The sequence below is a fragment of the Dermacentor albipictus genome, chromosome 2 (genome assembly GCF_038994185.2).
Source record: "Dermacentor albipictus isolate Rhodes 1998 colony chromosome 2, USDA_Dalb.pri_finalv2, whole genome shotgun sequence".
Classification (NCBI taxonomy): domain Eukaryota; kingdom Metazoa; phylum Arthropoda; class Arachnida; order Ixodida; family Ixodidae; genus Dermacentor; species Dermacentor albipictus.
Genome location: NC_091822.1, coordinates 2243803 through 2261856, shown reverse-complemented (window position 1 = coordinate 2261856; position 18054 = coordinate 2243803). Strand labels below are relative to the sequence as shown.

The 18054-nt window shown below is 46.4% G+C and overlaps 1 protein-coding gene across 1 annotated transcript in view; it reads right to left on the bottom strand.

Annotated features, from left to right (window-relative positions):
• The window catches only part of LOC135921109 (uncharacterized), a 45285-nt gene extending 35969 nt beyond the window's left edge, over positions 1-9316 (bottom strand). The window contains exon 1 of the mRNA XM_065455426.2: positions 9108-9316. Within this exon, the coding sequence (XP_065311498.1) occupies positions 9108-9316 (209 nt within the window). The remainder of the gene's footprint in view (positions 1-9107) is intronic.
• Between the last annotated feature and the right edge of the window lie 8738 nt (positions 9317-18054).

Genomic DNA, 18054 nt, shown 5'->3' with positions numbered 1-18054 from the left:
GCCTTAGATAGAAGTTACATTAAGTTCAATGTTTTTAGACATTTTTCTTTCAGATATTTGATGTGTGGAATGAAAGTGAGTCTATCGTCAAGTATAATACCTAGGAATTTGTGCTCTTTGTTGATAGGAATTTGTTGTCCACACAGTTCTAAGCAAGGATCCGGGACCAGGCCTCTCTTTCGTTTAAAAAGTACACAAGAACTTTTGTGAGAATTGATTTTAAATCCGTTTTTCTCTGCCCATTTTGATACTTTGTTCAAACCATGCTGTACCTGTCTCTCGCACACTGCGAGGTTACAGGATTTAAAAGCTATTCGAATGTCGTCCACATCGTCTAGATAGAGTAAAAAATGGCCGGTGGTAATGAAGCACGAAGCGGGTTCATCTTCACTATAAAGAGCATGCTGCTAAGCACACCTCCCTGGGGTACACCAGTTTCTTGTGTAAAAGGACGTGATAGTACATTGCCGACTTTTACACGGAATGGATGTTTCCTTCGATGTTTCCTTCGAATGAATGTTTCCTTCATGGATGTTTCCTTCGATGTGCGCAAGATGGTCAGTTGTGGAGCGCCCTTCTCTAAAACCACACTGATAGGGATCAAGCATGTTGTTCAATTCAAGGTAATGTATGAGTCTGCGATTAATCATTTTTTTCAAATACCTTACAAAGGCAACTTGTGAGGGCTATCGGGCGGTAACTTGCCACTGAGGAAGGGTCTTTGCCTTGTTTCAAAACATGGACCACAATGGCTTGTTTCCATGCAGTTGGAAGGTATCCCACAGCCCAAATAGTGTTAAAAAGTGCGAGTAGTGTAACTTGCGTGTCATTGTGTAGGTTTTTGATCATTTCATGCATTATTCTGTCAGATCCAGGTGCAGAGCTATTGCATGCGCTCAAGGCAGCTCTAAACTCCGCAATAATAAAAGGACGGTTGTGTGGTTGATTCTGACGACATTTTCTGATGAAAGGCTTACATTCTTCTATTTGTTTGTATTTGAGAAAGGATTGTGAATAATTTGTTGAACGTGACGCGCTCTCAATATACTCCCCAAGTGAGTCTGCCTGGTCTTGCAGTGTATCACCCTGTGTGTTTACCAGAGGGAGTGAATATGTTTGCCGCCATTTAATCCTATTAACCCTGTTCCAGGCTTCGGCCTCATCTCTGAACGAGTTGATACTAGATAAAAACTTGTGCCAACTTTCTCTTTTGGCCTGTCGGTGGATTCGCCTGCCTTGGGGCTTTCCTTTTTTAAAGTTCATAAGATTCTCTGCAGTGGGAGAAGCGCGTAGCAACCCTCACGCCTTGTTCTGATTCTTACGGGCGTTCCTACATTCGCTGTTCCACCACGGTACACGTCGTTTGCATGCCAGACCACTCACTTCGGATATGCATTGTGATGCGGCATCTATTATGAATGATGTAAGATGCTCCACAGCAGCATCAATTTCTAAAGAAGACATGTCGGCCCATGAGATGTTAGTGAGAATTCGAAATTTCTCCCAGTCGGCTGTGTCTATCTTCCACCTAGGAGCTTGTGGAGGATATTCGTTTTCTTTAGATGTTGGGCTATGGTGTTGGGCTGCTGAGCACGGAGGTCGCGGGATCGAATCCCGGCCACAGCGGCCGCATTTCGATGGGGGCGAAATGCGAAAACACCCGTGTGCTTAGATTTAGGTGCATGTTAAAGAACCCCAGGTGGTCAAAATTTCCGGAGTCCTCCACTACGGCATGCCTCATAATCAGAAAGTGGTTTTGGCACGTAAAACCCCTAATATTATTATTATTATATTCTTTAGATGTTCTTATCATTATAGGGAAGTGGTCGCTCCCGTAAGGATTGTTCGTAACTTCCCATTCGAGTTCGGGCAGTATGGACGGGCGAACTATGCTAAGATCTATTGAAGAAAATGTTCTGTTTGCTAGGGAGTAATACGTCCTTCTTATTCAGCAAGCACACACCTGAAGAAAAAAGGAACTGTTCAACAAGACGACCTCGCGCGTCTGTACGAGTGTCGCCCCACAGGGAGCTGTGCGCATTGAAATCGCCAAGAACAACATAAGGTCCTGGCAATTTGTCTATAAATGACTGAAATTCATGTTTGTTTAATTTGTAGTATGGGGGTACGTAAAGCGAGCAAATGGTGACGAGTTTATCCAGAAGAACAGCTCGAACCGCCACTGCTCCAAGGGGCGTTTGTAGCTGTATACGCTGACAGGAAATACCTTTATGAATCAAAATGGCAACACCACCTGATGATACGACAGCATCATCGCGATCTTTGCGAAACTTGACATACGGTCGGAGAAAATTTGTATGTTGTGGTTTTAGGTGTGTTTCCTGTAGACACAGCACTGTTGGATTGTGTTTTTGGATAAGCTCCTGCACATCATCAAGGTTCCTAAGAAGACCTCTGATGTACCATTGAATTATTTGTGTATCCATATTGGAGGTCAATAGCTGCTGTGTGTACAGAAACAGAAGTAGTGATTATGAAAATTACAGAGATTAAATTACAGAGCCCTTTCGAGGCCGTGTAACGGGAGTTCTGCCCTTTCTGGAGCGTTCGAGGGAGCCTCGCCGCTCCTTACGTGCTTCGTGCGCCTTGAGGATAGGTGTTGTGTCCATTGCCTCTAGTAAGGCTCCGGACATGTGCTCTTGCGAGCGAGAAGTTTTCAGATGGAGTCCCGCCTTGGAGGGCAAGACCCCTGCGCCCACCACCCCGGAGGTCGGTGGGGCTCCCTGAGGGATTTGGCTGCGCCGGCTGTTGCCAGCGCTGGAAGGGGCCGGGGAGGTTGGCGCAGCCTCGGCTGCGCCCACCTTCGGGGTCGATGGTCCCTTCTGCTCGGTTGGCGGAGCAGCGCTAGCTGCAACCACCGTGGGGGCAGATGGCGTAACTGCCGACTCAGTGCGTGTGGGTCGGACAGCCGCCGGAGGCCGTTGTGACGCTGCCCCCTGACGCGCCACTTCGGCAAAGCTTTTCTTTGGCAGGTATGCTACCCGCCTGCGTGCCTCTTTGAACGATTTATTTTCCTTAACTTTGATTGTGACTATTTCTTTTTCTTTTTTCCATGATGGACAGGACCGCGAGTACATGGCGTGTTCCCCATCACAGTTCACGCAGTGTGGAGCATTCTCGCAATTGTCAGATGAGTGTTCTTGGGCACTACATTTTGCGCAAGTCTGGCGGCCTCGGCAGTTCTGTGAACTGTGGCCAAATCTTTGACACTTAAAGCATCGGAGAGGATTCGGGATGTGCGGTCTGACTCGGATCTTTATGTAGCCAGCCTCAATGGTCTCAGGTAGCATACTTGTTGCAAAAGTTAGAATTAAGTGCTTCGTCTCAATCTCCTTGCCATCGCGCCTTATCTTTATTCTCTTCACATTGGTCACATTTTGATCGCTCCAGCCCTCCAGTAGTTCGGCTTCAGTCAGTTCCATGAGATCGGCATCGGAAACGACTCCTCGTGTGGTGTTCATTGTGCGGTGCGGTGTGACCGTCACTGGAAGATTGCCAAAGGATACTAGATTAGAGAGTTTCTCGTACTGTGTCTTATCACGCAGTTCTAAGAGGAGGTCGCCATTAGCCAACTTAGAGACTTCATAACCTGGGCCAAAAGCTTCACTAAGTGTCTTCGCAACAAGAAAAGGTGAGATCATTCCCACTGCCTTTTCTTTTTTCTCTGAATGTACAACATGAAATCTTGGAAAATTGTCATTATTTCGGCAAAAAAACGTGAAAACTTCTTCGGTGCGCCCTCGTTTATGAGGGTGATCAGGAAGTGTTTGAAAAGAACTTGCCATAGGTATGTATGAAAATTCGGCAGCGCCGCCAGCCACCCACCATGGAGCCCAACAAGGGGACGCTGCAAGACCGTGAAAAGATGGCCTGTATGCGCCAGCTGTACGACACTACTATAACCGAATGTGTTATAACCAAGGTTGGCTATCCCACACAAGGTTAACCCTTGCCGCCGAGGAGAATGAAGTAAATGGAAGAGTGGAGAAGACAGGAAAGGTCAAAAAGTAAGAGATAAAGACGAAGATTCGAGAGGAAGAGACAGGAAGAGGCGACTGCCGATTTCCGGGTCAGTCTGTGGGCGCCGTCCACATGAAGCCGAGGCCAAAGGGGCGTGTTGTCGCCACCGAGGGGCCGTAAAGGTCCAAACACCCGGCATTGGCTCAACCCCCAGGATCCCCTTTTCCCCGGACACGGCTAAGTAGCGCACGGCTACACGCGGGAGGGTCCAACCCTCGTGTGCTCGGGTACGTGGTGTCGCAACGCACCAAACGCCTGCTGACGCAGACGCCCCTGCGGGGTTTGCAACCAGGAATAAAAGGACAACGTGAGACGTATCGTACAGGAAACAACTCGATCGGTGGTGTCTGGAGGCGTTCTACAAATGCGCGTTTTAAAATTTGGTCATCAACCAATAATCAAAACGTTAGGTAATTAACCTCATTAATTAGTGAGTTACGGGGCAAAATCACTTTAGTTACTTTAGGCCAGTGCGAATAGTATGCGTTTGGTTCAATTCGCTTTCGACACGCCTTTCATTTTTACGATCTTGGCTCAAGTGCGTGCGTGCGTGCGTGCATGTGTGTGTGTGTGTGTGTGTGTGTGTGTGTGTGTGCGTGTGCGTGTGCGTGTTGTGTGTGTGTGTGTGTGTGTGTGTATGTGTGTGTGTGTGTGTGTGTGTGTGTGTGTGTGTGTGTGTGTGTGTGTGTGTGTGTGTGTGTGTGTGTGTGTGTGTGTGTGTGTGTGTGTGTGTGTGTGTGTGTTGTGGGGGTTCCGCTCTGCGTGCGGCTAGGGCTTGTAAGAGTTGTCGGACGATCTCGCCGCTGCCACCATGTGTAAGATTTGGAGTCGGGCTTGTAGGACAATCGGAGGAACTTGGGGTGACAGGAACAGGTGAGCAGGAATTTATTTGCAGTATTTACAGTTGAACATGGGATACATTTACACAGTCTAGCGTGACTCTCAAATGGAGCCCGCAAGACGAAGCATACAGCAAACGAACACACAGCTCATGAGTACATTTCGAGCAGAGAGCACGATGACGAGCACACACTAGCAGCCGACAACAGCTGCTTATAACCACTCCGTTCGACGTCATCGTTCGACGTCTCCGTTGAAAGTACTCGTGGTCGCCTTTGTGACAAGAGGGTAGGGGTTTTACACACACACATGCCGCACAGGTTTTCGTGCTCTGCCCGAGGGCCGACGACCCTTGCAGCGCAGTCGTGGTATCCAATATCTGGCATCCGCGTAGTCACTTGGTCACGCCCAAACCCAGCCGGTGCCTCTACATTCCAAAGCTGCCTCGCACAGCGGCCTCCGCCGCTGCACATTGTCTGGTGTCCCGAAAAGCGCATGGGAAGGTTACGCCAATTACCTCCCCTCGAGAACTCCCCTGAGCTGACAATGTATCGAAAGCCTCATGCTCGGTATCGAAAGCCTCATGCTCAACCGGGTTTCCATGGCATTTTTTTTTGTTTCGTGCATTCATATGTTTCCGAAGTGAAGCCGATTGTTAGCTGATTTTAATAACCACGTCCTAACGCTTTCACGAAATGGCCGTTTTTGGTGTTGAGGGGGGGAAAACGCGCGTAGGAAATGGGAAAGGTGTAGCGGATTTTCTTTTTGTTAGAAGCCGGGTGTGCCTTGGGGGAGAGTGGCCTTGTGCTCGCTGCTTTGTGGTTGTGGGTCTGGCACTGTTCTGTGGTGATTGCTTGCCCACGCAGGAGACGAAAAATGGCAAGACCTGCTTGCAAGACCAACTTCACTGGACCGGATTAGGGAGAAATGTCACAAGATCGCCAAGAGGACAGATGACCACTCCCCGGAATCTACCTGCTACGAACGAAGGGTTCGTGACCTCTACGGAGAATCCTGAACCGAAACGCCGATCCCTCGTACAGCGGCTGCTGGCCACTGCACGTCGGGATCTTCCTCTCCCGCCGGAGAGTCTGTTAGGTATGGCCGGACGCCAAGGGCCATACGTCATCCCCTTCCCCTCTCATGGTCGGGCGCCGTGGGTGCTACGTCATCCCCTTACCCTCTCATGGCCGGAGCCCACGGCGCCGGAGAGGTCACTCACCCGACTCTCTCCCCGGATTCGTCGAAAAGAGGATCGACATCCCCTTCCCCTCTCATGGTCGGGCACCGTGGGTGCTACGTCATCCCCTTACCCACTCATGGCCGGACCCCAAGGCGCCAGAGAGGTCACTCACCCGAACCTCTCCCCGGATTCGTCGAAAAGAGGATCGACTTCTCCTTCCCGTGCTCGGTATTGCAGGAGGAGGGGCCTTCTCTCTGTGCCTGTCACGTGTCATCGACGGAAGCAAGGTCCCGCCCACACGATTGTAGAGAGCCTACTTAAGGGGCTCCGAAATGTACCTGTGATATACTTCATACTTCATACATCATGCTCTTCTTATTTTCTTTCAATTACCTTTGAATAAACAGTGCAAGTTTCGCACTAGCAAATCGTCGTCTCGCCCTTGCTCGGTCGCTGTGGTCTACCGTATGCCTGCAGCTCACCGACAACGCCACGCTACCCAATAAGGAAAGGTTGGTCGAGCTTCGAAAGGCAGGCGCCGCTATTTCTCGGCAGCAGTATGGTACGCTACCCTGGAGTACGCAAGAGACAGGTCGCTAGCAATGGGATCACCTACAAATGCAACAAACTGGTTGCTAGTGGTAGGATCGCCCCTGAGGTGCAACAACACCTTATCTCGCGACGAGCAATTTGCACTGAACCAGCGTAACGCTTCTTTATGTCAAGTCACGGGATCGTCATTGCCGACATACTAGACGAAATTCATTATGACAATCCATTAGCATTTGAAAACGAGCAATATTGGAAACTTTTCTCAGTAACTTATTTGCTACCGCAAAAAGGGTGCAATTTGGGAACTCTCGACTCAGTTAACGCGCCACATCAGAGCACAATGTTCACGCCGTTTAAGTAAGTATATAGAAAATAACGAAAAACAAAAGCAGGTAGTTCACGTTTTTTTTTTTTTTTGCCCACGACAGATTCGATGAAACGCGATAATTTATGCGCACTGCTTTACTTAGGGCATTCAACGAAGCTGTGAATGGTTCCATCCGGCAATGGTACAAAACGGTAGCTGTGCTGTGCAGCCGGGCACGCATACCTTTCAGATCCTCAGAAAAAAATTTTTTTTGGAACGCGCCTTCACACAGCAATGAAGGCGTCGAAATATACGAGCTCATATCCTGTCTCATTCATTTTCACTCGTACATGTTTTTATCGTACGTAGGCACCGTAAACGCATGAGGTGCGGTCAACTTCTCCCTTCCCCTGTGGACTTCCGACAATGAAGTTTTTCTCTTCTCAGCCGTGATCAGTATACCCGCGTGCCATTATTACGCGTCTCGCGGAAGCCTTGGCCTTTTCACGCCAGATGTCAACATACGCACCTGAGGGACATATTTGTACCTGTACGACACCTATGAGAGATTTGTGAGATACCCATCTCTTTTGGTGAAGTTTACATCGGCCAAACTGGCCGATGCATGAACGATCGGCTTACAGAGCAATTTCATAATTTCAATCGCGCAATTCAAGATCATCTTGGCGCACGCTGCCGTGACTGGCGCTCCAAATTCGCCTTTTATAAATAGAGGATTATCTCTATAGGAACAAATCAGTGCTTACCAGATAAATTATCGAGGCTTCCCGAAATAGCACGTGAAGGTAGAAATCGTGCAAGCTGTGCATATTTACCCATGTGCGAAAAAGAGTAGACGTTCTCAGAAACCACCACCAATGCGCGACATATTTAAATGAGAAGTGTCATCTCTGTATGTCTGACTTGTCTTGTTGCGACGATCAGTATTCAATAGCAAAACAAGCGTTTCGTTGAAAGTACAGCACTGTGTATACTTCCCTGTTTTAGTCGGATTTCTGCACTGTCACGGTGGCCGTTTTTCGTTCTTTTTCTGGGTAGCATGCTTGGCGGCAAATTCCCCAATAAAAAAATACTACCTACCATCTGCAATATAACTAGAGTAAATTTATTCTCCCCGCCATAGTGGATTTCAGATTCATGTTAGGAAGTCAGTCGTGTCTGCGGTCAATTTCTTTATTTTTAGCAGTAACAGTGCGATCAATGACAGGTGTATTAAAATTGTGTTTTAGTATATACATATCTCCGAAAGGTTCACTGGCGAACGTGCCTACGGAACGTGCGTCTCGGTTTAGTCCTTTTTTGTTCTTTTTTTAGTCATCAGTTTCTCTTGCTTATGCCCGGCCAGATCTGCGTACAATGACTGTACAACAATTGCTGCGACATTTCATGCATGTGGTACCACTCGCAAAACACCAACAAATGAATAACCAAAAGTACATTCACATACAAATAAAGTTTACGTGGCGGGCAATTGTTAGAACATCAGTAGGACTGTTTGAAAATAAATGCCCAAGGCAGCCCGCGCAACGCTGGCTAACCCGTTGTCGCGGTGAGGCAGGGGTGCACATGCAAGAAATATTGGTCACCGCGACACATGTTTTCGTGCACTCTGCGGTTACACGCATTAGTGCGAAATTGTCATAAAATCCAATGGCGTCGGTGAAACAGGAAGTCAAATAACATTTGCGTCAGCACAAGTCGCGTACAATAGCGGCGACGTAACGGTGACGCCATAAAGTACCAGCATGTACGTACTGTTAATAAGAGGACGGCAATTATACGCAGAGAAGACAAAAGCCTGCATTACGGCCAATCCATTCGCAGAGTTAGCAGCGCCTGCGATTGGAACGAATGCCGCAACTGCAGCAAAGAACCAGCTATATCTGAGTACGATAGGTGTGCACCTATATCTGAGTGCGATAGGTGTGCGTATTTACTAAAGCAGTGACGGCGACGTCAGCAACGATGAGCGAGTCGCGGAATTTTGGAGGCCTTCCACTAACGTTTGCGTAATGCACAGCAGGGAAAATACGCCATCTCAGCCGTAGGACTCGCCTGGTACAGGGAGCGCGGACCCGTGTGGCACGCCCGTACAAAGCGACGGTGGGTGGTGTTCCGATCCTTCCGGCACTCGGGGTTAGGCTACGCAGCGCGGAGACTCACCCGGTCCGCTCCATGTCCTCGGCGACGCTGGGCCTCCGAAGCGGGTGCCGTCGCCCACTGGTCGGCAGCGCACGTCGGGGCGCGCTTCCCACAAGCGGCGCGTGGGTGGCGCCCGACAGGTTCCGCGGCGTGGGCCGCTTCGTCCCGCCCGGATGAGCCTGCCTGTTTCCGTCGTGCTTGCTGTCGACTCTTGGCCATAATGGCGCCATCGGTGCATCTCGAGTCGCCCATCGTCAGCATGCGCGGATCCAAGGGGGATGTCCTTCTTCCCAGCTGTTACTGCTGCCACTCTTTTGCTGTGGAGAGACAAGAAATTGAATTCCGGGGTTTTACGTGCAAAAACCACGATTTGGTCATGAGGCACGTCGTATTGTTGGCGGGGGGGGGGGGGGGGGCGCTGGATTAATTTTGACCGCCTGGGTATTTTTGACATCGCGGGCCCACTTGGATCTTTACCAACTGGGCCCATAACGAAGAATCAGAATCAGTTCATTCAAAGCAAAAATAGGGATAATTACATGACAAGTATATACAGAAGGAGGTCCCGTAGTTAGAAACTGAAATGGGACATCCTGTGCATGATGACTAGAATTAATAAAACAACAATGGGAACATGTGAAATTTTCGATAATAAAGGTTTTTAGGAGACATAAATGAACAGAAAAGTAGCAGGTGAATGTATTAAGCAATAACAAGGCTTTGCACTAGACAGCAAATGGTGAAACTACAAAAAATTGCTTTAAAAAAAGAAAAGAAGTAAACAAAATGCGAGAGACATTTAGAGAAACAAAGTGAAAGTTAAAAATATAACACATGGTGCACTCAAATGGGAAATTCGGAGGAAGCTAAAAGAAAATACTTAAGTTCCGTGCGAAACCTGTGAGCTTTGAACAATTTTAAAGGGAATTCCACAGAGATAAAGCTGAAAAATGTAATGACTGCTTACCATAGTTGGTGCGAACGATGGGTAAAATGAAGTTCATATTTCGTGCAAGTTTAGTATTATTTACATTAGCTAGGGATGTCTTTGGTATGATGGTTACTGAAATATCATTGTTTAATGACCTAGAATAAATATCGACAGGTTATATTTAACAAGATCAGTCACATTCAAAATATTATGTGCATGTAACAGCTGAATTGCGCTAATGCTATGAGGTGAAAATGTTATTAGTCAAATAGCTCGATTCTGAATGACTTGCAACGAAGTTAGGTGACTGTCATAAGTGTTTCCCCATGATTTAATGTTATAGTTAATATGAGAATGAACAAAAGCATAATAAACAAACTTGAGGGTTGAAAATCATAAATATGGTCATGCTTTGATTAAAACGCGTATTCCGTATGCCATGTTCTTTTTCACATTAGCTTTGTGAAGGTGAAATTTAAGATGACGATCAAATTCCACACCAAAATAGGTGCAATGATCGACTGCAGTGATTAGGTGATTGTTGATGGAAATAGATTGAAGGAGCTCAGGTGATCGCTGATGTTAGGCAAAAACGACAAAATTGGTCTTTTTATGGTTATTCTGCAGTTTGTTAAGTTGACACCATGTGAAAAGTTTCACGAGATTTTCGTTTAGCTTACGTGTTAGCATTGATATACAATTGTAAGAAATAATTGTAGTAGTATCATCAGCGTAAAGAATCCACTTCGATGAGGAGAGGCAACTAGGCAGATCATTATTATAAATCAGGAAAAGTAGAGGACCTAATATGGACCCCTGTGGTACACCAATGTTAGTAGTAGCTTCTTTAGAGTAGTACCCAGAAATGTTAACGACTTGTTTTCTATCTTTTAAGTAACTGGGGATTAGAAGTAGAGGTGGACCAGTTATTCCGATGGCCTCAAGTTTAGCACAAGGAATTGTATGATTAAGTGTGTCGAAGACCTTGGATAGATCAATGAATATCGACGTTGCAAAATTATCATCATCAATAGCTTTTTAAGATAATTAGTAAGATAAATAAGTGCTAGATTAGTTGAAAAGCCAGAACAAAAGCCAAACTGATTAGGGGAAAGAATACTGAATTTATCTAAATATTTCGTTAGATGCTGTTCGATAAGTTTTTCAATAACTTCATTAAAAATGGAAGAACGCAAATGGGTCTATAATTTTGTGTAAGCGTGTGATCACCTTTCTTGAAAACGGGAATGACTCGACCGCGTTTAATTTCACGTGGAAAAACTCCGGTTTCAAAAATCAGGCTAATGATAGCTGAGAGGGCGTTAGCGATATGTTCCGCGATCATTTTAATGTGGTAGGCATTAATATTATCTAGGCCAGCACTAGTGGCTTCAAGGGTTATAATTACTGAAATTACTTCATCAGGTGTTGTTGGAAAAAGAAAAAATGAATGAGGTAAGCGTTTAAAGGACATGTTACCGCATTAAGCGGAATCAGAAGTGTTGTTGAAGAAGGCATTACAAAATAAATTTGCAATATCAAGCGGATTAATGTGTACCATGTCATTGTTAATGATTCTCGAAATGACGTTCTGAGAGTTACGGTTTGAAAAGGTGTTAACTATTTCCCACTTTTTTCTGGTCTTATTACCACATTCTATAATTTTTTGTTCGTTGTAATTTCTCTTCGCACTTCTCAGCTGCGCAGCAAGTGAGCTAGAAAATTTTTTATAATGGGTAAGTAATTTAGTATTTAAAGGTTGCTTCTTAGTTTTCTTATACAAATTTTCACGTGACCGCATTGCTTTCAGAAGTCTATCTGTAAGCCACGGATTTTCTGGCGATGATACCTTTTTTCTGCATTTTATTTTATGAGAGTGGCAGTTGAAATGCGATGAAAGTGTCCTTAAAAACTGCGAAAAAGCTTTTTGAGATTCAATAGATGATACAACTTCCGACCAGTAAGTTTTAGTTACGCTAGCAAGGAACATCTCTTTGTCTCCTATAACTCTGTAAAATGACGTGTTAGATATGGCTGAGTGATTGCGCAGGCGTAGCACGATAAGATAGTGATCGGTAATATTGGTGGTAATAATGCCAGCCTCAGGTGGATCTGTTAAGTTCGATAATACGTGATCAATTAGGGTGCCATCGGCAATGTTAGGACAACGAGTAGGGAGAGAAATTTAACATTCATATCCAAAACTATGGAAGATGCTTGAATAAATAGAGGAATTAGATGAATTGGTATCTATGAGGTTAATGTTGATATCGCCCATGATTATTGCGTTACAACAGCGCATGATATTTTTTTCCATGGTTTGATCAAGGGCACTACAGAAGTCAGTAACTAGAGAAGAAGGTGAGTGATAAATGCAGCCAAACACAGTTTTTTTTTTTTTGTCTATACTGAAGACGGGGGAGTCAAATTCAACAAACACAGATTCACAGTTAGTAATATTCAACTACAAGTCAGGCCGTCGTTTATATTTATTTATTTATTTTGGTGTTGTGGTAATATGGAATGTTAGATGAGAGAAATATAGCTGAACCGCCGTGATTACTCGTCTCTCTGTGAATGCTTATTGGAATGCTTGAAGGATTGCAGACACGAGGCCGAATCGAACACAAAGCACGAGCTTTGCCTGTTTGCGAGAAAGGCTTTCGCAGTGTATGACTGAAAGGTAATTAATTAGAATTTAACGTTTTTAAATGGATGATGGTTCCGTTCTCCGAACCCGTCGCGGTAACTATTGTGCAAACGTCATTGTTGAGAGCAAAATAGTGTAGCGTTAAAGACGCTGGTGGTGATGCATTGTCAGAACGGCTGCACGTGCCTTTGCTGAAAGGAACTGATGATGTGGGGGCCTTCATTATAGCCGAAACACTTATTGAGCGGTAGCAGTAGCCGATCCAAAACCTGTATAATAGCGATCCATTTCGTCTGACTTCGGGGAGCCGCGGAAAACTGTATGCGTGTCTGTGTGCCCGCGCGTGTGTGCGCGTGTGCGTGTGTTTGCGCGTCGGTGCGTGGGCGTTTCTGTGTGCGTAACGCTCAGTCGACCGGAAGTCCAGGAGACCAGCCTCACCCACACGCTAACACCGCTTAGGCTATCGAGTTGTAGTGTGCTGAACGCGGTGCAGTCGCCACAGGAGCCGTGCTGATAAACTACCGCGCGACTCACAAACGTACATTCAGCTATACGTTGCACGCGTGCACACGATCACTGCAGGCCGGCGCGCAGCAAATGCGCGAGGGCGCACAGTCTGCGCTCCGCGAAGCTGGCCTAGAAAGGCACATCTCGGGGAATAAAGACATTCCACAGTCCGCACAGAAAGCAATCGGCGCACTTCCTTACTTCCTAGAGATCACTGGGCTGTGCGACTGCAGTGGAAGGACGTCAGTGGAAGAGTTCTGGAGTTGTAGAAGGTGCTTTTGTCATTTGTGTGAATGACTGGTGTTGTGGTAATGTGATTGACGTGGAGGTCTTCGCCCCTTTCGAAAGTAGCACTTGCGTTGTCGAGGCGTCCTTCGAACATAAAATTATCAGTGCAGAAACAAGCGCTATAACTTCACCCAGTGGTCCTGGGGTGCTAAAAATCTGCCGGAGTGTTGACCAATGCACGCTGGGAGCCTGTGTGATCTACGCATGCGTGCTTGCACCAAATTTGACAAATGACGAGCAACGTAAGCGGTTACGTATATTTTTTTTTTTGTTCCCTGCTTAGTCCGCCTGTATCGTTTAAAATTCACCTGATTATGTGCTGTTGTGTAAATATTGACACGTGTGCATGTTTATCGGGTGACCGCGTCTCACCGTCGTTATCGCTCAGCGCAGGACGCCCACGCACGTATCGCATGTTTATTTATTTTTTTATTTTACAAATACTGCCAGCCTTGTTACCAGGCCTTAGGCAGGAGTGGGAATCTGGAACAAAAAAAAAGCATGAAATAAGATCAAACACGACAGCAGACACTGAACAAGAATCTTCATAACAAACAGCATAACAGAAACCTTTCACAATCATGATTTGACGGGTAAAGACGAGGGATGAACCCTTTGGTTTATTCGCAAAGAGCAGAAAGAAAGGATGAAACCGTTGGACAGTGAACAGTTGTGGCACAGTAATGAGTTCCATTCGGAAATTGTGCGTGGGAAAAAGGAATTTTTAAATGCGTTGGTCCTGCAGGAAAAATCTATAACCTTTTTGTTGTGAGAAGAGCGCGTACAGCGGTGGATAGCCGGTACAATATATAATGTTTTATCTATTCCTAACTCACTGAGAGTAAGAAGAAAAATTTCATTCTGTCCCGGTAATGGCTTATATTGCAAGCCTTTCCAGTTGTGCTGCCTAGAAGAGATTATGGGGATGTGTGCGAGCTGTACGAATTGAAACAAACCTGGCTGATTTTCTTTGGACTTTCTCAATTTTAGTGATGTTGGTTTGTGTGTGCGGATCCCAAGCAATCGCAGCGTATTCTCGAATGGATAGGATGAATGTTTTATATACAGAATGTTTTGTTTCAAGTGAACCGTTTCCTATTGATCGCCTTAAATAGCCTATTTCTTCATTGCTTTATATAAATGATAAAGACTGATAAAGACTGATAAAGACTGGTTGTTAATGCTATGAGTAGGGGTTAAGGGATTCTTTCTGCGAGTAATGGTCACTGCAACAGTCTTTTTGAGGTTAACAATCATTTGCCATTTCGAGCACCATGTTTGTATTGTAGAGAACGAGGTGTTTAAACCTATTTGGTCATTTATATTGCGTATTTCGTTGCACAAAATGCAGTCATCTGCAAAAAGCCTTATCTTGACGCGTATGTCACTGATGATGTCGTTGATACAGATAAGAAAGAGGAGCGGCCCTAACACTGATCCCTGTGGAATGCCCGAGTCTACAGTTGCGGGTGTCGAAGCTGCAGCGTTGACCTGAACACTTTGTTTGCGTAATGAAAGGTATGCTGTAATCCAGTTAACTAAGGCGTCGTTCTTTAAAATGGGTTTTAGTTGAAGAAGTAGTTTGGAGTGAGAGACGTGGTCAAATGCTTTTTCAAAATCGAGAAATAATAAATCTATTTGGCCTTGTCTATCTAAAGCTGTCGCTAAGTCGTTAACTGTCTCTACGAGCTGAGAGACAGTAGAAAAACCACGCCGGAAACCATATTGTCTTGCGTCAATTATTGCGTTGTAGTTAAGAAAGGCAGAAATGTGCTTGAAAATTATGTGTTCGAGGGTTTTTGAGCATGTGCAGAGTAAGGATATTGACCTGTGTGATGTGAGGAAAGACGGATTTGCGGTTTTTGGTGTGGGGATGACTTTCGCGTACACACAGTAAGTTGGTATTTCCGCGCATGACAGTGATTTCTCATATATTATAGTTAAATATTTTGAACGCCATTTGGCGTACCGGGAAAGAAACGCATTCAGGATTCTATCAGCTCCGGGCGATTTTTCAGCGTCGAGGTTAAGCATAAGTGCTAACACACCTTCCTCAGTAATCCTGGCATCACCAATCGGCAGAATGTGTTCACAGCTAGGGAACTGTGGGCTGATACCGTCGTCACGCCTAAACACTGAGCTAAAGTATCGGTTGAGCGCATCAGCGGTTTCGGCACTGCCGGTTAAAAAGGTATCACCGATACGGAGTTTGGGTGCAGCTTTGTTTTTTGGCGATAAGTGATGCCAGAACATTCCTGGGATGAGACAAGAAAATCTTTAGAGTTATTTTTTATAGTACTCTTTTGCTTTTTTTGTTTCATCAGCTAATAATGTACGCAAGCCAAGAAGCCGATCGCTTGCCGGAACAGTTGGGCGCTGCTGGAGTTGTTTTCTTGCCTTTTTTAGTTTCCGTTCTATTCATACTATTTCTTTTGTTACGCAAGGATTGCGCTTCCGCAGCACTTTTCGCTTCACAGGTACAAAATCACGGATACACTTCAGAACCAGGAACTTGAAGTGGCCCCATATATCATCAATAGAATGTTCGTTTTATTCACACATGGCATCAAATTCTGAAAAAGCGCCATCTAGGGCGTCCAATGCTTCAATATCACCACAGGTGAGAAATCTGGGACAATTCTTTCTTGTTTTTCAATCTGTGGAGCAAAATTTACTTTCAAGGTAAAGTATACCATTTCGTGGTCTGATATACCGTTTCTCAAATGTTATCGATGGTTCTTTTTGCTGTCTGTTGTCAGGGAGCCTTCTATAATCTGATTTCATGCATGTGCGATGATAATGGTGTACAGCTTTCTGGAAGACACGCGGGCAGCACATTACTCTTTAACCTTCGAAGACATGTGTAAAAGCCGACGCAATTGACCCGCTGATCAGATTTTCGACGATCGCCGACTGTGTTCGCAGCTATCGTTTTTTTTTCTTTTTAGTGCAGCCTGTTTCTGAGGGCACAGGTTCGCCCAATAAAGCGCTAGGTTCACCATCCACAGTTTTGCTCCCTTCTTCACCATCACTACTACGTGACATCTGGTGGAGGTGCGGTGGAGATGCGGTGGAGATGGAGGTGTGGTGACATTTGGTGGAGATGCACCGAACGCCCCTGAAAAGCCGTGCTCCATTCCCGAGCCCGGAAGACAGCACCATGCAACGTCACCTTCGACTATCGAGCAAGCCGCAGCCTACAAAACTTGCCACCGGAGCACGGTCTTCTACGCGAGCAGACCAGAACGATCAACACCAAGTCAGCAGCGTTGATGACAACAGTGTCGCCATCAATGGTAGTGCTTCAGCAACCCAGGGAGTCACCTACCTTCCACAGAGCTTCATCGGAAGACCTGGAGACCTGGTTCTAGACATTTGAGAAGATGTCAGCCTACGAGAAGCGGAACCCTGAAGACAAGTTTCATGACGTCTATTTCTCATGGGAAGATTCCGCCAGGACTTGGTTCGAAAATTGAGAGTCCTCGTTAACGACATGGCACCGGTTCTGCAGCAGGTTCCTGAAAACTTCCACAAGCGTCGTAGCAAGTTGAACGCCCTCGCGATATCGCCGACTACCTTGCCGCCACCCCCTGGAGCCCCCGACGATCGTCCCGTTCACCGTCACCAGGGCGATACCTGTTGCCGCAGTCCATGCCATGCACTGACCAAGGCCGGGGCCGGTCCGGAAAACTAAAAGCAGTAACCGATGAAGGTGCAGTTGCTGTTCGTCAAACTGACGAAAATGCTCCGCCGCCTACGGAGACACCGAAGAAACTATCTGGCCGACATAACAACGACACGCCGCCATTCCGACGAAGCCTGGAAGCGAAAAATGCACCTACCTCACGACGTGACGTACCAGCCACACGTCAATGCGATGCAGCCGTAATCCGACGACAAGACCTAACTGCAACGCAAGACAAAGAACCACCGACCTCGACGTCAGCTCGCTTGTAGACACTGGAGCCGACTACTCCGTCAGCAGTGAATCATTCGCAGCTGAAGAAAGTTAAGTCTGCATGGAACGGCACTCAAATTTGAACAGCTCGAGGACACCTCATAACGCCGATGGGAATCAGCATGGCAAGAATTACAGTCCATGACCGGACCTATACCTGCGACGTTCGTTGTCATCGAACAGTGTTCGCGAGACATAATTCTCGGCATGGACTTCCTGAATAAACCCGGCGTAACCATCGACCTGAGGTCGAAGTCGTTAATGCTATCCACAGATCAAGCGATACCGAGGGAGAGGCCTTCCAGTCAGCATGCCTCGAGTGAGGGCCAAGTCAGACTCCCGCCTCTCTCTCGAGCATTCCCGTCGGCAGCGAAACACCTGCACACGCAGAAGGCGTCATCGAGGGTGACCGCTCGATCGTGAAATTAGCCTCGCAAGAGGGATCGCTCGACTGCACGGAGCGAAAGTGATGCTGCCAAACTTCAGCCTGGAGTACAAGCGCGCAAACAGGGCACAGCAACTGCACAGAAGGAAATGGTGGAAAGCGGCCACGCGTAGGTACTTTTTACATAACCATCACATGGCCACATATAATGATGTTAAATACTTAGGTGTGTCATCATCATCATCAGCC